We start from the raw sequence: 25,530 nt of genomic DNA, 5'->3' as shown, positions 1-25,530 counted from the left end.
ACCGTTTCAGTGTCGCCTCGCCTCGGCTCGGTTTGGTTCCACCCGGGTTTGGACCCGTTTACCGGTACTGTTTATAACTCAGACCAGGTTCTAAACGAGCTGAGTCGGGTTGTGTGTGACGTCGCCTGATTGGCCGCTGTTGGTCAGGGGCGCGGCCAATCAAAGGTCAGGGAGTGACATCACTGGAAGAGCGACTTTAAACCGCAGGTTGTTTTCGTGACAAACAAACGTCTGTCCCGTGGTCCAACACCGAGGTGGAGACGTTTCTTTGGTTCCTGAGGAAAGGATACAGAGGGAACCAGATGGAGCGACACGACATAAAACAATCTGTCAGGACCTTTCCAACTCGATGTCTACGACTAGTAAAGGAGTTTTCAGCAGCGTCGAGAGAAGCTGGAAAAACTCAGAAGTGACTATCAGCAGGTCAAGGACCACCATGGTCGGAGTGGATCAAACAGACGAGACTGGAAGTGGTTCCAACAGATGGAGACGATTTATGGTCAGCGACCGGCGAGCCGAAGACCAAGTCGCAGACTGACTCTAGGTCCTGTGTTGGTATAGAGCTTGTTGTGCACAACACTGACGTCACAGCAGTTTCACACAAACCCCGCCCATTTTAGACCGGGTACTAAATTATAATGGAGAAGAAACAGGACCAAGCTGAGACGAGTTGAGACGAGCTGGTTCTGATGGAAAAGAGGCTGAAGAGCTGAATGTGAACATGAAGCAACAACACGTCTGTAAAAAGTAGCTCCAGGATGATGTTTAGCATTGTTAGCATCTCCTCTAACATCTATCTGTGAACATCTGGGAGTCCCGTTCTGGTCTGATGCAGGGTTCCAGCTCCCATGATGCTCCCGTTAGTCTCAGACTGGTGAACTCCTGTCCTCTGAAATGCTCCTCAGGCTTCTGACCTGTCGCCTTTTATCCTGACCAGCAATCAAATGTTTCTGATTCCACTTTTCCAGCTTTTGTTGCTCCTGGTTTTTACAGTTTCATAATCAGCTCAAATTCTCCATGAAAATGATCAAATGTTGCAGTTTCATCATCTGACATGTTTCTGTTCAACTGGGAGGAAAATGTGGTTGATGGCGTAAAACTTTTTACAGCATCAGGAGATCATTTCATCTGCTGAAGGGATGAAACTGATGGTCTTCATCTGCTGCAACACAAACCCAGAAAAATGTTTTTTTGCATTTTGGATTAAAATTTGTTTCGTCAGCAGTAAAAAAAAAAAAAAAGCATTAAAATCCTGCTGCAGCTGTTTTCTTCTGCTTTCATTTCCAAACATGAAGCTGCTAATTAGCTTGATGTGGAATCACCAGCATCAGATCGTTTCCACCCCCCCCACATCCACCTGCCACAGCAGAGACGTTTCCACACTTATTGGTGTTTTACTGCCTCTGAATCCTCGCCTAATGAGGTCTCGCCATCCTGCAGTGTTCGTGCACTCAGCAGTTCCTGAATCCTGCTGATGTGGACGGTTCATCTCCCACGCCATCATCGCCGCGAATCACCGAAACGAGTCGGCGGTTAAACCCACTCTGAATATTCATCAGAGCAGCTCGGGAGTCGGTCTGAACGCTCCCGCCTTGTGTTTGGATCAATCCCAGGGGAAGTTTCTGACTCTGGCTTTGATTTCCCTTCAGTCGAAGATGATCACAAGTCACTTCCTGCAAGTCCGAGTCAAGTCCGAAGTCACTTCAGAATAACGACTCGTTTTCCTCCTGAAGACGGATATCTGTGGAATCATGCATCTGTCATCCGCAGCACTTTCCAGTTGGTTTAATCTGAACCGTATCTTTCCAGACCAGTGCAGGAATCGCCAACGCTGAACCTCTTGGCCGTTGTTCTGCAGGTTTTAGATGTTTTCCTGCTGCAACAGACCTGACGGCTGGTGCAGAATTTGACAACCAACTTTTGGACAACCATTTGATGTGAATCAGGTGTTTTGCAGCAGGGAAACATCTAAAACCTGCAGGATTCTGGTGCTAAAGAGACAGAGTTGAGAGAAACACAGAAAATATATTTTTAAAGCTGAATTAAAAAAATTCTTTCATAATTTATTAATTTATACCTGAAAATCCAGTAAATACAGCTAACCTTACCAAAACAACTGTAACCTGTTTACTAATACACAGAACCAGTAAAACCAGTTGTTTCCAGTGGGTCTGCTGCTGATTTGGTCTTATGAACATTTACGCTAAGCTAGTTGCTAACGCTGATTTAGCTTTCACATCTCCAGGTGTGTTTTACGGTGGATGACGTGGGCGGATGTGCTGAATCCACCTTCCTGGATTTTCTACCACAGATGTTGTCATTTGTTTGCTCTTTTATTCATCTCTTTATGAAGTTCTTATTCCAGAAAGTTACAACATGAGGCGCTGCAACAGCAGGCGTGTTTATCAGGGCCGCTGTGGTTTTTATTGACTGTGTGACTCGGTGGGAGTTTTTCCCGTCAAGCGGACCAGAAATCAGAAAGTAAAGAGCATTTACGAGTCCGAGTCGGGTCTGAAGCCTCTGTGAATGCAACCTGCCTCTGACTCCACCAACCTCTCACACATCTGGAGACAACTGAATGGATGTCACCGCATCAGAGAACCACTGCTCGCAGCCAATCAGGATCAATGAACAAGGAGACTTCTGATTGGTTGGAGAAGAGGCAGTCCTGCAGTCGCGTTGAGGTGGAAGGATGGAAATCCCTCCTGGTTCAGTTTCATGACTTTTACCCTAAAATGTGTCCGTTTGGCCCGTTGCCGCTGCGTGCTTTGGGGTTATTTACCTGTGAAGCTGACTTGTTCTTCCTGACTGGAAGCACTCGGCTGCGTCCCGTCGGGTCAACGCGAGTTGAACAAACCTCATTTGTCCTGCAGAGAAACTTTAAATATTACTGAAGTTCAGGTTATTCATATCAGCACTGGTTTGTTTATGCAATTTGTGTGTTGAAGGAGCCAATCAGAAGCCAGATATCAGTCATGTGATTGATTGTTTTAGCCTCAATGAGCAGCTCAACATGTCCTGTGTGTCTCAGTGTCCGGCCGAAGTCGCCTCCACCTGCTGGATCTGGGCAGCTGTGAGATGGACATCAGTAAGACCAGAGAAGGGGGCGGAGCTCAGTGTCTGTCTCTGTCTGCTCTGGGAAACGTCATCCTTGCGCTCGCCAACGGGGCCAAACATGTCCCATACAGGTAGGAGCTGAAACCTGATCCAGTCAGGTGTAGTAGATCCAGAACTGTGTGGCGTAGTAAGACGGAGAAATCTTGCATCAGCAGCATGTTCTTGTAGTTTTCCTCCTTCTAGGCAGGATGTGTGAGTACAACTGTGGCGTGTAGTTCAAAGTGGGTTCATGAATGTCTGATGAGGGATGTTCCTTCCTGCTGGTCTGAGCCCAACTGTTGGATGGTGTAATGAAGGATCTCTGGGGTCCTGTGGGGGTTTCTCCATCCAGCTTTCTTCCCCCCTTTCTTTGGGGCTAACGAGTGTTTCTTGATGTATTATTCAGGGACAGCCGGCTCACCATGCTGCTCAGCCAATCCCTGGGAAACATCAACTGTCGAACCACCATGATCGCCCACATCTCCGACTCCCCAGCCAGCTACATGGAGACGCTGACCACGCTGCAGCTGGCCTCCCGCATCCACCGCACCAGGAAGAAGAAGTCTAAAGTACTCCTCCCTCTTTCTTCCTCTTTCATCCAGCTGAGGTTGGGAGTAAAGTCGGAGCGTAGAGTCATAAGACAGATCAGGATACGATATCTTATCGATTCAGTGAATAACGTTTATAACAAATTCTGCAACAAAATTATTTGGATTTGATCAGAAACCAGGAATCAATATGAGATGATATTGCATCCTGACCACGCCTCGTTGATGCCAAGTGATGCAAACAAACTACGTTTAATGGGGCTAATTTAACCAGTTATGCTTATTTATTTGTAAATGATTTATTTTTGTTTTATTTTATTTGTTCTGGTCTTTAATAGTATTTATTTGTTTATTTTTATTTACTTTTATTTATTGTAATTGATATATTCAATATTTAGCAGCAGTTTGTTTTATTCCAGATTAAAAAATAACAACTAAAATATTTTAATTTAATTTTAGTCTTGATTTGAATTAAACATTGACATGAAAGTAAGAGAGCGCAGACCTCCGCTGAGCCATTAGAAGCTTCTTTTCACAGATGAATGGTGGCATCATTTTTGAGAAGCCCCGATGGTTAAATTATGCATTGAAAAGAATCCTTTAAAAACAGATCTGAATAACTCCAAGATCTAATCACCCCAATCCATTTTGAAGATTTCCTGAAATTTGATCAAAATCTGTCAATAACCTTTTGAGTTATGTTGTTACCAGACAGACAGACACTGTTCAGACCTCCAGCAAGCAGCTCATCTAGTGGTTCCAGTCGATGTTCTGGTCCTTCATTTTCTAGGGATCCACTATCAGATTCCAGATCCATTGATCTTGAATCTACAGTGTCTCGGCTACATTGTGCTGTTTGTTGCATGTTTGTTCTCTTGCAGTGATGAAAAATTGTTCCTGTTCTGGATGGTAGTATCCAGAACGTTGTTCCTGTTCTGGATGGTAGTATCCAGAACGTTGTTCCTGGTCTGGATGGTAGTATCCAGAACGTTGTTCCTGGTCTGGATGGTAGTATCCAGAACGTTGTTCCTGGTCTGGATGGTAGTATCCAGAACGTTGTTCCTGGTCTGGATGGTAGTATCCAGAACGTTGTTCCTGGTCTGGATGGTAGTATCCAGAACGTTGTTCCTGGTCTGGATGGTAGTATCCAGAACGTTGCTGGGATCCACGTCTATCTTTTGTATCTTGGAAAACCTGTCCTGAAATCCTGGATTTTTCTCACTATTTATTGTGGATTTATAAGCAGATATACTGACAGTGGTTCTATCTCACAATGAGGAAAAAATCCTTCACAACATTCTTGCATCCAGATGCTGATCCGGATCACTACCAGCATTTAATGGAGTCTGAGTTAGACCTGTTCTCAGATACACATCATGTAAATCCCTCCAGGAGTTTTGCATTAAGTTGCTACCAGACAGAAAGATAAATGTCAGTACAAACCTCACCCCTGACACCTTCTTGGTGGACAAACCAGAGAAAAACTCATTTTACATGTTCTTACTGAACCCTCCTGTTATGCTGCAGGTCAGATTAATCCATTTAAAGTAAAAAAAAAAACTAAAAAAAAAACCAAAATCTAGAATGGCGAGCAGTATATAATTGAAATGGTCTTGAGGTCATTTACTTGAGTCATAATTGTGATAATGAACCAAATGTGGACTAATTTTCTGCCACTGTAGACATCCACAATCAAATATGGTGAAAAATATTGTTTTTTTTCTCAAACATATTTAAGGCAAAATGTTCTACAACAAACTTCATAAAGACCAGTTAGGATGGCAGAGACCAGGGTAAGAGACATCAAGTCAGCTTGTGAGCCGACCATGTCCTACTCATTATAAAGAGAAAATTCTGGTCAAAATGGAATTAAATGTAAAAATTAATGTAACATTAAAACTCTTATATTTCATATGAACTTACAAAATTTACATAAAGATAGAGAGAAACAAACATAACTGTAGGGTTAAGAGCATCTGCATCCATGTTTGAGCTGTATTTCATGTTTGGATCAGTGCTGTTGGGTTATTGATCATTAAATGAACATAAGTCAGACATATTTGTAAAATGCTGCTGAAGTCTGTTGTTGATATTTCAGTCTCGTGATGACATGAAAAATACCATGTTTAGAGTAAAGTCAGAAAGAAACTGAGACATTACTGACTCTTTAAAGGAAAGCAGCTGGATGTGCTGAATTAACTTTTAGTTTTACCTTCTAGTACCACGATGTAATGCTGAATAAAATGTCTGAGGGTGTTCTGATTGATTTCTTGAGGCCGGGGTTCTGACGCAGATCAGGTCAGGGATTCCTGAGCTCATAATTCACTGAGTCATGATATGGCAGATAATCAATGATGTTGTTTCTGTGGGGGAGAAGAAACAGTCTCACCCTCATTAATCTATTTGACAGCTTGTATTTGTATTTCAGAGACTGTTAGAACTACATAGACGCAGCAGTTAATTTAATCTGACTGACATTAAATTTAATCATATTTGCTCTGCACATTGAACCTCAGATTCTACCAAGTTCTCCAAAACCAGGGTTGCCTGTTAATTCAGAGCTTTTTGCTTTTATCTGCAGTATGCTTCTAGCTCTTCTGGGGGGGAGAGTTCCTGCGAGGAAGGCCCGTCCCGCCGGCCACCTCATCTTAGACCCTTTCACCCTCGGATTGTGGCCCTGGACCCCGACACCCCCCTGCTGCTCTCCAGTGATCCAGACTATTCCTCCAGCAGTGAACAGTCCTGCGACACCGTCATCTACATTGGGCCTGGAGGGACGGCCGTATCTGACCGAGAGCTGAGCGACAACGAGGGTCCGCCTTCCTTCGTCCCCATCATCCCCTCCCTGAACAAAAAGCGGGTCAAAGACCCACCCAAGACCGATGGGGATCACCTTAAGTGCAACACATTTGCAGAACTGCAGGAGAGACTGGATTGCATCGATGGTAGTGAGGGCCCAACTTTGCTCAACACCGAGACAGCAGTGGCACTGGCAGGGAAGACTGAGTCTCCTAAACCTGTAGAGGAGATGCTGCCACCCACACCTGACAAGATCTCCTCCCAGAACCTCATAGAAAGTCCAGCAACATGCAGACCCCATAAAAGGGAGTCCAGACTCCCCTCAGCTGAATGCCTGGAGGATTCCTCCAAAAGGACAAGTGCAGATGGGGAAAAACTCTCAGCCACCCCTTTTCAGCCATGTTTGATAGGCCCTGGCTGGACTTCCTGCCAGGACTCTGAACCTGTGGTGCGTGAGAAGGTCTATCTCAGAGGTGTACCCAGGCCTTCAGCCTCACCATCCTTACCCAGGACTTCTAGGGCAGTGCCTGAGCCCGGGGAGGGTCTCAGGAGGACTCCTCCTGTAGGGATGAGCTATCAAGGCCTCCCTCTGGGGTCATCTGATATGGACAAGGCCCCTCATTCCAGCAGGTACTCAGCAGAAGTCAGCAACCTCCGGGCAGCTCTGTTGGGAAGATGCCTGGACAGGGACTTTCTGAGGACCACGGTCACGCTGCAGCAGCCTGTGGAGCTGAATGGCGAGGACGAGCTTGTGTTCACCATTGTAGAGGACCTTCCTCATGGTCTGGTCCCAGACAATGGCCGACCCTCCAACCTCCTCAACTTCAATGCTGACATGTCTCTGCAGACCTTAGCCTCTGGTTCTGGTCCAGTTAGCATCATCAGCAGCATCAACGATGAGTATGATGCTTACACGTCACTTCACGGAGCCGAGCCACCGGAGTGGCAGCCGTCTGTCAGATCTTGGCCGGCTGAAAGTGAAGACAACCATTTGTTTGGCAGGCCTCTCCTGAGGGATGAGATAGTTTCTGGAGACAGTTCATCCTCGCCCAGTTTCTTCCACAGACAGCCTTTTCTGCAGCATGGTCTGAAGAGCTCGCTGAATGACAGCGGCATCTGCTTCTCAGAGCTGGACAGTGACCCCGCCACCCCAAACAAACCACCCTTTACCAAGTGCCCACCCTCTCCTGTCTCAACCAAAGCCTCCCCCAAAGGCTCCCCTAAGGTGAGAGCCAGTAACCTTAACACTGCAGTGTCAGCACAGATTACCCATCACTCCAGCCTTCCCCGGAAAACCAAGCCTACCTCATCTGCAGCAATGGGCTGCAGCCGGCAAGAAGGTAGACATGAAGATCATTTGCTTCAAGGAAGCAGTTACTTTGATCCCAGAGAGGCGGAGATCCTCTCTGCAGGTAAGCCTCCAAGAAGTGGCACATCTATCGTTTCCTCCAAGAAGTCTGGGGGGAACAGCAACAGTGTACCTCGGCCTCCAAATGCACAAACGTCCTCTGCTCAGAGGGTCGTAGATGGATGTGAGAAGTCTAGCAGAAGAGGAGATACTCTTATCAAACTGCCGATGCTCATCCGAGGAGCAACAACTCTGGGAACAATTTCCACCCCTCAGAGCTCTGAATCCAAATGGAGTCATGAAGCCCCATCAGCAATGGGCACGCTGAGGTTTTCATCGCTGGGAAAAAAGTCAAATGGACAAAAGAGCAGCATGATCTCGAAGTCTGGATCTGGGAACATCTCTCCTCCAGCTCTACCTGTCCGACAGTCCAGCCAAGAACTAAAGATGAGGTCTCCAAGTGCCTTAAAAAGCAGCAGCGACACCGGAAAGTTTGCATTCCCCAAATCTTTGACTTCAGAAGAGGAATTCACCATCAGGCTCAGAGCAGATTCATACAGTCAAAGGACGTCCAGTTTAAGGACTGATCATGGTTCTGCCAGAATGTCTTCCAGCCTGAAGTCCAGAGGGGCCAAAGCAGACTCTACCAGGTACTATGGGAGTCTGATGTCTCTAGAGAGATGTGAAAGCCCAACTTCAGCTGGTTCCAAACCTGAGGTGTTGAAGGAAAACAGTAGTGTTGCTTCAGGGGCCAGCAGGTTGAATAGATCGGTACCAAGACTTGGGCTTCCAGCCTCCACCTCAGTCTTGTACTCTCAAGTCACTCCTACTGGCTTTGCAACCTCAAGTAAACTGGGTCAAGCCAGAGGCAGTGGAGGCTCCCGAGCCACTGCTTCAGGTGGACTAAAGCTTCGAACACTGTCAACAAGCTGCTCCAAGAGCCTGAGTTCCTCCCCAAAACCTCCTGATCATGCAGCTGGGCGCAATACCAACCTGCCTCCAACTGGCAAGTCCCCCGCTCGCTCAGGAACTGGAGCCAAGACCGGAAGAGGCACCATCATGGGCACAAAGCAGGCCATCAACAGGGCGGCCAACAGCCGGGTCAGTGAGCTGGCTGCTGGGAACTCCAGAAAACAGCCCGGTCAGGGGTCTGAAGCTGACTGCACGCCACTACCATCACCTTACAGCAAGATCACAGCACCTCGGAGGCCGCAACGGTACAGCAGCGGCCACGGCAGTGACAACAGCAGCATCCTCAGTGGGGAGCTGCCCCCCGCCATGGGCCGCACCGCCCTGTTTTACCACAGCGGGGGCAGCAGTGGCTACGAGAGCATGATCCGAGATAGCGAGACCACCGGCAGCACCTCGTCAGCCCATGACTCCATGAGCGAGAGTGGACCTTCGCTGTCCAACAGAGGCAGAGTTTCCAAATCTCCTAAAAAGAGAGGAAATGGTGAGTCCATGTCTGAGAGACAGAAAACTTCTTTTCAGATTGAAAGAGTGAGTTCATTGGTGGAGGTGAGAAACTTCTTATGAGTTTAACACTTGAAAGATGCACTGTTACATTTTAGCAGAATTCCTCAGTGATGCATGCCATAATGGGGGTTAATATAGCCTCCATCTTGCATCTACCAGAGCACTCTCCAGACATTATAAGTCTGGCTGTTTTTATCTCTGGCTCCATCTCTTGATGACATTTATCTCCAATAATGTCCAATTACATATCTTTGGTGAATCAGCCACTGCACCAACAAATGAATCAGAGTTTTAAGATCAGAAAGTTGCATGGTGCGACTGCAACCCTGAAGTTAAAAAAAATCCTACACCTCTTGAAGGCAGCATCACTTGTTACACTTTTTATCTTTCACTTCAGAGGTTCCACCCCACCATTGTAATTATGGATTTTGTGAACCCAATGAATCTGTGTCACGGTTTTTATATGATGTCCAAGCTCACATCCTCCCAGAGAGGAGTGACAAAAACCCATCATCCATTATCACAGATTATGAGGGAAAAGCATTTATTTTCTCAGATATTTTGTGGAGCTAAAAATATAGTTCCTCATAACTATCTTAGAAGAAAAAACATGGCGTTATTAAAAGCAACTTTTGATGCCACAGTTATAGTATATTTTATTAAGTTCAGTTTTCTAACACAGCCCCCAATTACCACAAAAGTCATCTCTGAGCTGTTTACAGAGTAAGTAAACAATCTATTCCTAACTCATGGTGGGAAGAGGAGCATCGTGGGACATTCCGTGCGTTTACATGGGGGGTTTAATTCTGAATAAAAAGTTCATTCTGCTTTAAATGAATAAAAAACGACCATGTAAACATTTAATTCCTAATGCAAATTTCTGTTCGGAATTAAACTTAACTCCGATGTAAGTGTCTGCTTTATTCCCATTTTAATTCCGAAGTATTTAATTCCTCTGTCATGTAAACCTTCATTCCGCTCTAAGTTAATTCTGGTCGTTCTGAGCATGCTCGTTACCTTGTCCTGTCCCGATGATACGCGTTGTTTTACCTCCTGTGTTCGGTGGTCTATCTTTCTTCTCCTTCTCAGTTGCTGCAGAAAGTGAAGTAGTATGCTGGTGTTGAGCTGCTACTTCACATTTATAATAAAAATAGCAGCTAAACTGGAACTTATTATGTAGTTTTTACAAGTTACGACTGAAAAGACGAGAAGCAGGGAGCCAACTTTGTTTATTTCCAGTATATGTCATACGTCATGTGCACCCTCTGTCCAATCAGAACCCTTCCCAACCCGCCGCTCTAAAGAGGAAGTCAGGACGTGCTTCATGTAAACCTTCATTTGGAATTATTATTTTTCATGTAAACTTGTAGAAGAATAAGTTTAGTCTGAATTATTTAATTCAGAATTATTAATTCAGAATTAAAAAACATCATGTGACCGTCGCCATTCTCCACTGCCTTTGGCTCATATTAGCATAACTAAAGAACAAAGATAGGGGCCCCAAACCAAACCCAACTATAAGCTTCATCAAAAGGAAAGTTTAAAACAGGGAGGAGCGTTATCAGTCCTCAATGGCCACAGACTTGCAGGTTTTATGTTTTCTTGTTTCAAAACACCTGATTGAATTCACGGGTCGTTGTGGTGAACTTGACGTCAAGCTTTTGGATCTGAATCTGGTGAGTTTGAACAGGAAAATATCTAAAACCTGCAGGACAGGAAATGACCATCCACAGTTTGAAGGTGGTATAGCAGAGCATCATCTGCGTAACAATGGAAATATCTCCCTTCTTGTTGAATAATAAAACCTTGTGGAATGATGTGCAACTTAAAAAGTATGGGTCCAACCCTGAGGAACTCCATGACTTACTCTGGAGTGTGAAGAAGAACAGTCACTTACATGAACTGGCGTCTATCAGATAAAGATGACTTACAGTGGCCAAATCCAGTTCTGTTGATCACAACAGCAAATTCAAACTGCTGTAGCAGAAAATCCTGATCAATAGTATCAGATGCAGCACAGAGATCCAACAGAACCAGAACAGACAGAGGTTTAATATGTTTTATTGACCTTGACATCACACTTTTGATGTTATTACACACTGTATGGGACTGTACACACCTCACCGCTGAACAAGAGAGGCAGATCTCCACACAGTAAACACTGTCCTGGTTTATGAAACAGTCTTTCTGGTATTAAACAATGAGGATGGATCTGAGCTGATTGCAGAATAAAAAGTAGTTTTCTCAGCTCCCAAAGCAACGTGGGAACTCACTGTTTCTCCTCCAAGGCAAAAGCTGAGCTAAGACATTATAGTTTCTGCTCTGTTTGTTTTATAAGTCAGAAAAACGATGAAACAGAGTTTCCTGAAGCTTTGCTCTCTTTTTGATGGATTACAGGAATTTAAAAAAAACAGGTCTGATATATAAATGAAACAGAGAAATTCTCTCCAAGTATTCTGACTGAGAGACTAAGAGCCATAAAACTCGTGTCCTCTGGAAGCCACACAGAAAAATTAGCATACTGATGACTTTTAGCAGAATGTGCTGCCGTGTCTCTGTGATGATGGGAAGAAAGCAGCTGTTTCCAACGGTGTAATGGAAGCCTTAAGGATGGGACAGATCATGGCTGCAGGAGCGTTTCTGGAAGGCAGCGAGTGAAGAGTAAATCTACATCCAGGGAGGTGCACTGTCTCCACCTCCAGCTGATTAGGATTCATGCTGCAGATCTGGGCGTGTGCATGTGGAATCTACGCTCCTGTGATCCTCCTGCTGTCAGATCGACTCATTTCTGCATCATGAATGTTTCATGAGGCCAATTCCCAGAGTACATTTCCAATTATCACACACACTCCGTCCTCAGTCAGGGTGTTAAACGTCGGTGGTGCCTTACTGTTGTCTTGCTCCTTCCTCCTCCTGGCTGGTTTGTTGAATTACAGATTTAACCTTCAACCCCTGAAACTCCAGATCATTTCTTTTAAGCCACTTATTTTCTGTCTGGAGTTTTTCATCATGCAGACGTGATGTTTCAGCCTCCACTTTCAGACCAACTCAGCTGCACCAGAAACGCCTTTTTGGCTTCATTCCAGAGGACCGTCATCATGTTTATTTGGCTGCTCCTGATTGGACATTGGATCCATTTTAAGCTCTCTGATTGGTGGAAAGTTTTACAGGAAGTTTCTAGAGGTCCTTAGCAACATAGAGGTGATAATGATGATTTTTTTTATCATTAAATGTGATGGAAAAATGGTGTTATGGGTCACTATGTGGATTTAACATATAGTCTCTGAATAAACACCTCCTGGACAGGATAAAAATGTTTAGAAAACTCCAGAGGGTAGCTATTAGTTGTAACTAACCCCACAGAGCTACACACTACCGTGGAAAATTTATAGGCATCAGTGAAGGTGTTCAGGGATGCTGGAGAGGTGGAGTTTAAAGGGTTAAAACAACTTAAATGGAGCCAATTGCTGCAGCAGGATTAAAAACCTTGGTGTTAAAGCTTGTTAAAAGCTGATCAGCAGCAGACAAGGTGCTGACTGAGGGAGATTAGGCAAACTCAAGCTAACAAGCGGTGTGCTAACACCTCAGATCAGTTCACCTCTGGGATCAACACATAACCCAGCTGCTCGAAGCAGTAAAGTAAATTATCCCCCCCCTCTTTTCTCCCTTCTATTATGATCTTTTGTTTATAAAAACATCTTAGAAAGTTATGGCCGTGTAGAAATATTTAACAAACTGAAGCTCAAACTGCAGGAGGCAAAACAAATGAGTTGTGCAAAATTTTATGTTTCAAAATACGTAAAAATCCTGGTTTTGCTGGTTTATTGGATCTGGACCATGACAGTGATTATTAACTTATAGATGGGAATTGTTACAAAGTTCCTAAGTTTGGGCTTTAGTTGGCTCAGTGAATAGTTCTGTAACAGGGCGTAAAGTTGGCCCAGAATTAAAACATGATTAGCTTTTCTGAGGAGCAACTGCCAGTCAACACACAGAGTTCTGCAAGTAAAATACAGTTTATTAAAACAAAATAATAAAGGAGTCGCCGTTCCTTCCACGGCCGACATGAGGGAGTGTGCTTCTCTGCTGGTGGACGGTCTCCAATCCCTCTGTGACCACTGCTTCTACGCCCGGCATCGGAGCTACGGCAGTCCCAAAACTGAAAATCTCTAAATCCCACAGGACACCAAAACAAAACTAAAATCAATTCTACCATCCAGAAAACAACTGTCCCCCTTCTTGGGTGTTAGGCTCGAGGCCATCTGCATCATCGCTTCCTCATCTGGCTCCAGTTCACCGTTGCTTCTGCCACGACTCGCCGTCACCGCGTGCTGCCCCCGTGTTCCTCCGCGTCACGCTCTTTTTCTTCCCTGTCTATCGGACCTCTCCGTCCCTGCTGTCGGCCTCCCGGCCTCCTCTCTCGGCGTTCTCCCTGTCCATCTCGGAGTCACGGGAGAAAAAGGCTCCACCAGCCAGTCCCCACCCCGCTGGTCCAGTCTCCCATTTGGCAGCAATCAGCTGTTGATGAGGCAACCTGTCCTGGGAGGAACGGGGTGTAAAACACACACCTGCGACACTTACAGACAGAAAGTAGTCTCTGTCCTTTAAATAATGCTCAAACCAATTTATTCCAGTGCTAGAAAGTCCTACCCGGTTTCTCAGCCGGTCTTGTAAGAGGTTATGGTGTCCAATGCTACACTAACATCCAGTAAAACTGAAATCTTGCAGCTATCTAAGAATAATTTTTACAAAAAACATTTCTTAATTGACCTGAGCGGTTAAGAAAATGACTAATTTACTTATAAAAGAAAAATCTACTATACAAGATTTTTACAAAAAAACACCAAAAACACAGAAATAGAATAACTTGAGTGCCGTCAGTGTAAATTTTAGGAAACATTTTGGATAGAATTAACTATTTCTGATCAATATTTTCTGCCTATGGACACATTCACATGACTGTTAGATGTCAGACTCCCGTGATGTCATAAATGTGTCTCATGAAGGATTTGTGGAGAATTTCGGTTCACAAACAAACGGCTTGCAGCTGAAACTCTGTTTTTTTTATTGTTTGTCCAACTGAGTCGTTAAAAAGAATCGATTCGTTGATGAACGCCACATCTCTGTTCAGTGTTGTAATCAGCAGAATGAATGAGATAAATGGTGTCGTTTTTGTTTCACCTTTCAGGACTCAGAGAGATGAATCCTCCTGGATTTAACATGAGTGTTCACTATTATTAAATCAGGTGATTACGGTTTGTTTGGACCAGATCTGATCATGCTGTAGTTTCCCTCTTAGAACTCCTCTGGTGTTTGTGAAGTGATCTGTTGCACTGATTCTTTTTCCGCCATCGCAGGCTGGATTTTATTCACATGCTGAATCCTCCTTTCTTCCAGGAGGCTTCCTGCGGCGGCGGCTGATCCCAGCACCCCTTCCGGATGCTTCCTCTCTGGGCAAGAAGGTGGGGGGTCAGTGGGTGGACCTCCCCTCGTTGGGCAGTGCCCAGAAGGAGCCATTTGAGATAAAGGTGTATGAGATCGATGACCTGCAGCGTCTTCAGCGGAGGAGGGAGGCAGCGACGGGTTCGGAGGTGAGGAGATGAAATCAGATGGTTTAGGTCTGCAGAACAACCTCTGATCTTCATCCTAAACTGAGGATGAGGAGGGTTGCTGTGTATGACCGCCGCCGCTTGGTGTTAATGGCTCATTGACCCTCAGCTGCAGAGCGGGGAATGGTGTGTCGGCGAGGAAGCAGCTCTAATTTATTTTCAATTAGAGGATGATGATGAAGAGTGAAGGGTGTTTCCAGTAGATTCTCACTCTGCTCTCTGTCTCTCTGTTGTTCCTCAGCAGCCATTCCACAATGTGGAAAAGGTGAGTTCATTCAGAGACACGTCCCTCCTCCACAGAGGCCATTTTTATCCTGGGTTTGGTCAGATAAAAGGAATGCTCATTTACCTTCACCAAACTGTCAAACTGGAGGTTAAACATCAGATTCATCTGCCAGTGGTGGAGATGGGACTTATACATGGGAGGACCAGTAGGTGGGATAAACCCTATCCATGGTGGGGCTGCCAGGATGCTGATACTGGGCTGGGGGTCTGTACTGGTTGAGAAAATTTCCCTGTCTCTTTATTCTTATAGCTTCCTCTACAAAGTCAGACTGATGGCAAAATATATTTCTCCACATTGTCATGCTGTAGTAACTTTAAAACTAGCTAGCATCCTTGCTAGCCTCCTGTTTAAACAGGCTCACGTAGTGCCGTCTTAGTCAGCCCTTAGCTAGTCTTTGAGCAGCTGTATAGTTTATTTTCAGCTCCACTGTTAAAATAGTGAGTTGATGTTTAGTCCCTAAATACACTCACTCATTTCCCAATATTAGCTTAAAACTAATCTAATGCTACCTTAGAACTAGCATTGCTATGTAGCGTGATGCTAACATTAGGTTAATAGCTTTACAAAGCATTAGTAGTTCATGCACAGGAACCAAATCTTTTCTGGAAATGTGCAGCCAATTTTCAATATTATTTAAAGGATAGATAACAGGCACGGTGGGAAAGTGGTTAGTACTGTAGCCTCGCAGCAAAAAGATCGCTGGTTCAAGTGGCAGCCTTTCTGTGTGGAGTCTGATCCCGAGGCGTTCCCAGGCCAGCCGAGAGATATAATCCCTCCAGCGTGTCCTGGGTCTTCCGCAGGGTCTCCTCCCAGAGGGACGTACCTGGAACACCTCACCAGGGAGGTCCAGGAGGCATCCTGACCAGATGCCCGAGCCACCTCAACTGGTTCCTCTCGATGCGGAGGAGCAGCGGCTCTACTCTGATCTCCTCCCGGATGACCGAGCTCCTCATCCTATCTCTAAGGGAGAGCCCGGCCACCCTGCGGAGGAAACTCATTTCAGCCGCCTGTATACGAGATCTCGTTCTTTCGGTCACGACCCACAGCTCATGACCATAGGTGAGGGTAGGAACGTAGATCGACTGATAAATCGAGAGCTTCACCTTCTGGCTCAGCTCCTTCTTCACCACGACAGACCGGCGCAGAGTCCGCATTACTGCAGACGCCGCACCGATCCGTCTGTCGATCTCACGCTCCATCCTTCCCTCACTCCTGAACAAGACCCCGAGATATTTAAACTCCTCCACTTGAGGCAGGACCTCACTCCCGACCCGGAGAGGGCAATCCACCCTATTCCGGCTGAGGACCATGGTCTCAGATTTGGAGGTGCCGATTCTCATCCCGGCCGCTTCACACTCGGCCGCGAATCGTTCACGTCAGTCTCTTTAATCCTTTTGCAAGATAACTCAACCTTTTGTAAAACCATAAATGGGATCAACTTTCAAGTTATTTATTAAATTATCCATTAAGAAATGATTCAGTTTGTTCTTACTGGGATTTTTGGAATGTTTTTACTTTTGGGATGTTTTTTATTAATAAATTGATTAATTTTAATTCATTTTAATTTCTAATGTTCAGTTTTTTCGTTTGACATTTTTAATTACATACATTTTTAAATTAAAATCAAAAGTTTTTCATGTATAAACAAGCAAACATATAAACAAATAAATAAAATGCTTGGTATATCTGGTCATCAGTAAATAAATTATACTGTTTTTTTCTGCTTCCCCAGCAGAACTCTGCTCCTCCTCCGACTCGGACGATGTCTCAGCCTTTCAGAACAGAAAATTTGATTTTCTGGATGTTTATCCAGCTGTGAAACCTGTCCTAGATTTCTGGACAACGTCTCTTCTCTATAATCAGGGAAAGAAATGAAAAAGTGTTTTAAGTTGGAGGATTTTTACCAAATGTTTCTGAGTTGAGATTAATGAGAGGATTCCCAAACACCTCGGTCCAGAACTGGATTTATGTCATTTCTCTGGAAAGTGGAAAAGAGAAAAAGATCTGAATTAGTTTGTATTTAATGTCCTGTTTGTGGTTCTTTATGGACCAGGAGGCAGAACCCGGTCGGTTTCAGCTTTTTAACAGAACAAATATTCATCTGTTACAAGCGAAGACGGAAAGTTGGAAAACATTTCTGTCATATAAAGATATGGAATGAAATGTAGTTCCAGCTGAAATGGAAGTAAAAGCAGCTCCTTGGTTTCCACAGCTGTAACGGCGTGAAGCCGAGAGGCTTCCTGTGATCCACCTGCTGTCCTTAATCCTCCTCTCAGCCTCCGTCCTGCAGATTAACTCTGCAGATTAATGCTAATTTTATCTCTGGCTGACTCTTAATTAAATCCATCTGTGGACACAGATTGAAGTCTCAGAGCAGGTTAGGGCCCCTCACTCCTCTCCCGGTAATCCTCCTCCTCCTCCTCCCTTTATTTAAATCACCAGACACTCTGCAGCCTCACGGCACAGACACTCTGCAAGGTTCTGGGTCTGACCCGGTTTCTGTTCGGTCCTCAGGGTCTGCTCTACTTCAACGCGCGGCTGAGGATGCTGGAGAGGCGGCAGCAGCAGATCAGGGAGCTGAGGAGCAAACACGAGCAGCTGAAAGTGGAGCTGGAGGAGGCCAAAACCCGGCTGATGCTCCAGCCGAGCAAGTGGAGCGGAGAGTGTGAGTAGAGCCCGACGGATCCGGTTCCCAGCAAACCCAGTCCTGCTTCAGGCTCGAAGCAGAACTTTTTACATGTCTGACTTAATGATCGGTTTGTAGGGAGGTCTGAACGTGATCCGTCTCAGAAAGAGTTCAGAAACGTTCAGTTTATATTCATATCCGTAGATGTTGACTAGAAAATCTGTCTTCTCTCAGTTTTTATCTGTAACTGAACCCGTTCCAGTCCAGATTTAGCTGCCGGTGTTGGTACCAGAAGTGCTCGTGGTCCTGCGCCCGCCGATGATGTGTCTGGACGGCCGTGGTTAGTCCGAACCACGTAGCGAAGTCATATTTGTAGTTCTTCTTCTTTGAAGGAAACATAAAATCTGTCTCTATGGAAGAGGACTGACCACAGCCTGACCATCACCTCGAAACGTCCCGAGAGCCGAAGGACCACCATACGGAAGGCGTCAAAAACAAAGTGACAGTTACCGCTGATGTTCGCGACTCTTATTCACCGCGTTTATTCACGCTTGAACCAGTTATTAGACACAAACTTTACCTTTTACCTGCTGCGGTAGATGAGCCGGTGGTTTTACCTGGACAAACTCCGCTTGTGGTGTTTTCAGTGCAAGTTTGCGACGGATGGAGGGGTTGCCATGACAACCTGTTTTTCCACCCAGCACCTGCTGCTGTGAGGATGTGTGTGGTTGGAAATCTGCTGATGGTTGAGGGTTCAAAAGGACTGGGCATCGGAGTTGCTGGATGTGTCCCTGCACCGTGGAAAACATGGTGCCATGTTTCAGTTCCCAAGCTGGCGAGACCGGCGGGTATAAAGGACTACAGACCAGTGGCTGTCACATCTGTCATTATGGAGACTTTTGAAAGACTGCTGCTCTGACTGCTCAGGAAGGCCTGAGAGCCTCTACAGTTTGTCTATCAGGAGAACATGGGCGTAGACGTTGTCATGCTCTGGATGCTCCATGGTCGCTCTCCTTCCTGTGTAGTCCGGGGGGAAGGGGGGGCCTTATGGGGTGAAATTTAGGAAGATTCTAAGGGCCTTCATAGTGGCCCTAAAAAGATGTACAAACTATATAAGAAAATCATCAAGCCTTCATTAAAAGTAAAAAATACTTTTTTTCAAAGGTTGTAATGAAATATAGCAGTAATATAAACTGATAACCCATTTATATTAAAATAACCTAGTTAGTTGTCTGCACTGTGATTTAACCCTTTTGTAGAGAACTCAATGAAATTAGAAATATTAACCTAAAATTGTCCTTCTGGTATGAACCAAGACCTCCATTCTGGTGTTACATTAACAAAACATAAAATAGTTTCATGCTGAATATGAAAGGAAACAAAGTGATCAAAAATAGTCACTTGCCCCATAAAGGGTTAATCACAGCCCCAAATCTTTAATATTCTCATGAAAAGCTTTTCTTTTTTTTCTTTTTTTTTTTAATCAGCTTGAAGCAAAAACAAAAATCTATAATTTGCGATCAAGTATTGGAGTTTATGCCATTGTCTTTCATAGGACCAAAATGTCCTGGCGGCGCCCCTGTTTACAAGCGACTCCAATACCATCCAGCTTCAAATGGAGGAAGCTCGAGAGGTTGTCCTCTTTTTGTCACTTGGATCCATAAGTGTCACTCAGAGTTATGTTCAACTGGAAACTGTGGGGTACCGCAGGGTACTGTCCTCCCTCCCTTTCTTTTCACACGCTACGCTGCTGACTTTGCATACAGATCGGCGGCATGCCGTGTCCAGAACTTAGACTGTATATAGAGATGGGCGGAGCCTCCGTGACGTCACCCGTAGGTTTCTGAAGACCTGAATTGAAGCTCGGTGGGCGGTTCCTACCATCGTCATCTTGGCAGCGGCATGCGTGTCGTCTCACCTGGAAAATACAAATATGGGCAAAGAGGTGGAGCTGAGAGGGGGGCTGTGAGCGTCATGGGGGATGATTGACATCGAGTGAACTCCGAGCTTTCTGTAGCTAAAAGCTAACCGAGCTAACCCGGAGATAACAGGAGCTAACCAGCTAACGGAGGTAAGTGGGCTAAAGCTAAGTCACCTTGTTAACCGGCTAAAAACCGCGGTTGTTCTACGTTCTTCTGACTTGAAGCGGGAGATCGGATACCTGTCAATCAAAAGGACACGCCCATAAATATGCCGAACTTCGAGATTAAATTACTTTTAAACGGGCGAGTTAGAAAAAAATTCACTCCCCCCACAGTTTCACCACCTGGATCAGTAACGTGACTGGTTTAACTGGAAACATGTCAGTAACATGACTGGTTTAACTGGAAACATGTCAGTAACGTGACTGGTTTAATTGGAAACTGCTAGGTAACGTGACTGGTTTAACTGGACACTGGTCAGTGATGTGACTGGTTTAACTGGAAACTGCTAGGTAACGTGACTGGTTTAACTGGAAACTGCTAGGTAACATGACTGGTTTAACTGGAAACTGCTAGGTAACATGACTGGTTTAAGTGGAAACAGGTCGGTAACATGACTGGTTTAACTAGAAACAGGTCGGTAACGTGACTGGTTTAACTGGAATCGGTTCGGTAACGTGACTGGTTTAACTGGAAACATGTCAGTAACGTGACTGGTTTAACTGGACACTGGTCAGTAATGTGACTGGTTTAACTGGAAACTGCTATGTAACGTGACTGGTTTAACTGGAAACTGCGAGGTAACATGACTGGTTTAACTAGAAACAGGTCGGTAATGTGACTGGTTTAACTGGAATCGGTTCGGTAACGTGACTGGTTTAACTGGAAACATGTCAGTAACGTGACTGGTTTAACTGGAATCGGTTCGGTAACGTGACTGGTTTAACTGGAAACATGTCAGTAACGTGACTGGTTTAACTGGACACTGGTCAGTAATGTGACTGGTTTAACTGGAAACTGCTATGTAACGTGACTGGTTTAACTGGAAACTGCGAGGTAACATGACTGGTTTAACTAGAAACAGGTCGGTAATGTGACTGGTTTAACTGGAATCGGTTCGGTAACGTGACTGGTTTAACTGGAAACATGTCAGTAACGTGACTGGTTTAATTGGAAAAAGGTCAGTAACGTGACTGGTTTAACTGGAAACATGTCAGTAACGTGACTGGTTTAACTGGAAACAGGTCAGTAAAGTGACTGGTTTAACTGGAAACATGTCAAGAATGTGACTGGTTTAACTGGAAACGGGTCAGTAACGTGACTGGTTTAACTGGTAACAGGTCGGTAACGTGACTGGTTTAACTGGAAACGGGTCGGTAACATGACTGGTTTAACTGGAAACAGGTCGGTAACGTGACTGGTTTAACTGGAAACAGGTCGGTAACGTGACTGGTTTAACTGGAAACAGGTCGGTAACATGACTGGTTTAACTGGAAACGGGTCAGTAACGTGACTGGTTTAACTGGAAACAGGTCGGTAATGTGACTGGTTTAACTGGAAACAGGTCGGGAACGTGACTGGTTTAACTGGAAACTGCTCTGTAACATGACTGGTTTAACTGGACGCTGGTCAGTAACGTGACTGGTTTAACTGGAAACAGGTCAGTAACGTGACTGGTTTAACTGGAAACAGGTCGGTAACGTGACTGGTTTAACTGGAAACATGTCAGTAACGTGACTGGTTTAACTGGAAACATGTCAAGAATGTGACTGGTTTAACTGGACACTGGTCAGTAACATGACTGGTTTAACTGGAAACAGGTCAGTAACATGACTGTTTTGACTAGAAACATGTCAGTAACGTGACTGGTTTAACTGGAAATATGTCAAGAATGTGACTGGTTTAACTGGACACTGGTCGGTAACGTGACTGGTTTAACTGGAAACAGGTCGGTAACGTGACTGGTTTAACTGGAAACATGTCAGTAACGTGACTGGTTTGACTGGAAACATGTCAGTAACGTGACTGGTTTAACTGGAAATATGTCAAGAATATGACTTGTTTAACTGGACACTGGTCGGTAACGTGACTGGTTTAACTGGAAACAGGTCGGTAACGTGACTGGTTTAACTGGAATCGGTTCGGTAACAACTGGTTTAACTGGAAACATGTCAGTAACGTGACTGGTTTAATTGGAAACAGGTCAGTAACGTGACTGATTTAACTGGAAAGATGTCAGTAACGTGACTGGTTTAACTGGACACTGGTCAGTAATGTGACTGGTTTAACTGGAAACAGGTCAGTAACGTGACTGGTTTAACTGGAAAGATGTCAGTAACGTGACTGGTTTAACTGGACACTGGTCGGTAACGTGACTGGTTTAACTGTAATCGGTTCGGTAACAACTGGTTTAACTGGAAACATGTCAGTAACGTGACTGGTTTAATTGGAAACAGGTCAGTAACGTGACTGGTTTAACTGGAAAGATGTCAGTAACGTGACTGGTTTAACTGGACACTGGTCAGTAATGTGACTGGTTAAACTGGAAACTGCTAGGTAACGTGACTGGTTTAACTGGAAACTGCTAGGTAACATGACTGGTTTAACTGGAAACAGGTCGGGAACATGACTGGTTTAACTAGAAACAGGTCGGTAACTTGACTGGTTTAACTGGAAACGGGTCAGTAACGTGACTGGTTTAACTGGAAACAGGTCGGTAATGTGACTGGTTTCACTGGAAACAGGTCGGGAACGTGACTGGTTTAACTGGAAACTGCTCGGTAACATGACTGGTTTAACTCGACACTGGTCAGTAACGTGACTGGTTTAACTGGAAACAGGTCAGTAACGTGACTGGTTTAACTGGAAACAGGTCGGTAACGTGACTAGTTTAACTGGAAACAGGTCGGTAACGGGACTGGTTTAACTGGAAACAGGTCGGTAATGTGACTGGTTTGACTGGAAATATGTCAGTAACGTGACTGGTTTAACTGGACACTGGTCAGTAACGTGACTGGTTTAACTGGAAACAGGTCGGTAACGTGACTGGTTTAACTGGAAACAAGGTCGGTAACGTGACTGGTTTAACTAGAAACATCGCGGTAACGTGACTGGTTTAACTGGAAACGGGTCGGTAATGTGACTGGTTTAACTAGAAACATCGCGATAACGTGACTGGTTTAACTGGAAACATGTCAGTAACGTGACTGGTTTAATTGGAAACAGGTCAGTAACGTGACTGGTTTAACTGGAAAGATGTCAGTAACGTGACTGGTTTAACTGGACACTGGTCAGTAATGTGACTGGTTAAACTGGACACAGGTCGGTAACGTGACTGGTTTAACTAGAAACATTGCGGTAACGTGACTGGTTTAACTGGAAATGGGTCGGTAACGTGATTGGTTTAACTGGAAACAGTCAGTAACATGACTGGTTTAACTGGACACAGGTCGGTAACGGGACTGGTTTAACTGGAAACTGCTAGGTAACATGACTGGTTTAACTGGAAACAGGTCGGGAACATGACTGGTTTAACTAGAAACAGGTCGGTTACTTGACTGGTTTAACTGGAAACGGGTCAGTAACGTGACTGGTTTTACTGGAAACAGGTCGGTAATGTGACTGGTTTCACTGGAAACAGGTCGAGAACGTGACTGGTTTAACTGGAAACTGCTCGGTAACATGACTGGTTTAACTGGACACTGGTAACTAAACGTGACTGGTTTAACTGGAAACTGGTCAGTAACGTGACTGGTTTAACTGGAAACAGGTCGGTAACGTGACTGGTTTAACTAGAAACATCGCGATAACGTGACTGGTTTAACTGGAAACATGTCAGTAACGTGACTGGTTTAATTGGAAACAGGTCAGTAACGTGACTGGTTTAACTGGAAAGATGTCAGTAACGTGACTGGTTTAACTGGACACTGGTCAGTAATGTGACTGGTTAAACTGGACACAGGTCGGTAACGTGACTGGTTTAACTAGAAACATTGCGGTAACGTGACTGGTTTAACTGGAAATGGGTCGGTAACATGATTGGTTTAACTGGAAACAGTCAGTAACATGACTGGTTTAACTGGACACAGGTCGGTAACGGGACTGGTTTAACTGGAAACAGGTCGGTAATGTGACTGGTTTGACTGGAAACATGTCAGTAACGTGACTGGTTTAACTGGAAACATGTCAAGAATGTGACTGGTTTAACTGGACACTGGTCAGTAACATGACTGGTTTAACTGGAAACAGGTCGGTAACATGACTGGTTTGACTGGAAACATGTCAGTAACGTGACTGGTTTAACTGGAAATATGTCAAGAATGTGACTGGTTTAACTGGACACTGGTCGGTAACGTGACTGGTTTAACTGGAAACAGGTCGGTAACGTGACTGGTTTGACTGGAAACATGTCAGTAACGTGACTGGTTTAACTGGAAATATGTCAAGAATGTGACTTGTTTAACTGGACACTGGTCGGTAATGTGACTGGTTTAACTGGAAATGTTCTTGTTCCTAAACAAGAGGTTGTAAATCGATCCCACCATCTGCAGTGTATAACATGAAAAGATTCAGAGAATCAGGAGGAATCTCTGTACACTGGGGACCACAACAGCAGTCTTTACTGGAAACTTGTAATGTTGGACCATTAAAACCAGACATGATTACCTTCTGGAAATCACTGCATGAGTCTACAGATGCAGCCAGATGTGAGCTTCAGTTTCAGTTTGCTGAGCTTGACTCGTGTTGCAGACGAGGTTTCTAATGGTGCGCCATTTCTTTCCTCCAGTCGACGTGGACCAGGACCTGGACCGGGACTCCCAGGAGTACCTGGAGGCTCTGGTTCAGATGACAACAGAGCTGGAGTTCTGCGTCAACCTCTGCAAGTCCCGCGTCATGATGGAGACCTGCTTCGACATCGCCGTGACAACCACCGCTGTGATACCAGGAGGACAGCGGAGGATGGAGGCGTGACATCCAACTGATTCATTCATCCATCCATAAACAGAGGAGTGGAGGAAGCGAAGGAAGTGGAGGATTAGTCTCCATGGAAACGGCCGTTTGTTGTGTTACAGCCGAGCAACCAGCTGCTGGTCCTGATCAGGTCGGAGACAGGATGGAAGCTCTGGAAGTGCCTTTCTATTTATTATCTACTGAAACCTATTTATTTCTTTTCTTTTTCCTTATTTATCATATTTATGTTTCTATGGTGCTGATCTGATTATATCTGTTATGCAACCGGATGCAGAAGAGTTTAGAAGATGAAACGAGCTTTAAGCTTCAGTGAGATGAGAGGAAACAGCAGAAGAAACACGATGGCGTCGTTAGAATAAAACTGATGATTCTCTGAGAGGAAGATGCCCCTTCAGCCTGATACCTGCCTGGGTTTTAGTCTTATTTAAGTTTTTTCTGAGTGATTCCGGAAACAAAGCGGATTAAATCCACCTGGAACAGCAGGAGGAGCAACAAAAACCCAGAAACTCTTCAGGTTTTATTCTGTTCAGCAAACTGCTGAGATTAACAGTCACCACGTTAAAATTACTGCACTTTTGTTCCAAATCTTTAAATAAAACCAAAACCAAATCAGTTTCTGCTGCATGTTTACATTCAGCCGAAGCCAAACCGGTCTGTGCGCTCTGAGCATGCTCCAAAGTTCCTGTCCTGGACTTTGACCCAGAAATACAAGAAGTCAGAACCGACAGAGGACAGCTGCATTAGATTAATAAAACTAGAAAATGTGCACAAAACCTCGCAGCTGGATCGGGTTTAGCACCAGATGAACTCTTTGTTCAGATGGAGGAACTGAACAAGCTTTAACCCTTA

At 44.8% G+C, this 25,530-nt stretch overlaps 1 protein-coding gene across 1 annotated transcript in view; it reads left to right on the top strand.

Moving 5' to 3' along the window:
• kif26aa (kinesin family member 26Aa) overlaps window positions 1–24,681 on the top strand; it is a gene marked incomplete at both ends in the record, with an annotated part of 75,734 nt that extends 51,053 nt beyond the window's left edge. Inside the window, 7 exons of the mRNA XM_079255689.1 lie at window positions 3,032–3,188; window positions 3,503–3,665; window positions 6,226–9,244; window positions 14,668–14,858; window positions 15,118–15,141; window positions 17,677–17,827; window positions 24,497–24,681. Coding sequence (XP_079111815.1) covers window positions 3,032–3,188; window positions 3,503–3,665; window positions 6,226–9,244; window positions 14,668–14,858; window positions 15,118–15,141; window positions 17,677–17,827; window positions 24,497–24,681 — 3,890 coding nt within the window. The remainder of the gene's footprint in view (window positions 1–3,031; window positions 3,189–3,502; window positions 3,666–6,225; window positions 9,245–14,667; window positions 14,859–15,117; window positions 15,142–17,676; window positions 17,828–24,496) is intronic.
• Between the last annotated feature and the right edge of the window lie 849 nt (window positions 24,682–25,530).

Source organism: Telmatherina bonti (assembly GCF_933228915.1).
Source record: "Telmatherina bonti genome assembly, chromosome: 16".
Lineage (NCBI taxonomy): Eukaryota > Metazoa > Chordata > Actinopteri > Atheriniformes > Telmatherinidae > Telmatherina > Telmatherina bonti.
This window is presented reverse-complemented; position numbering and strand designations above follow the sequence as displayed.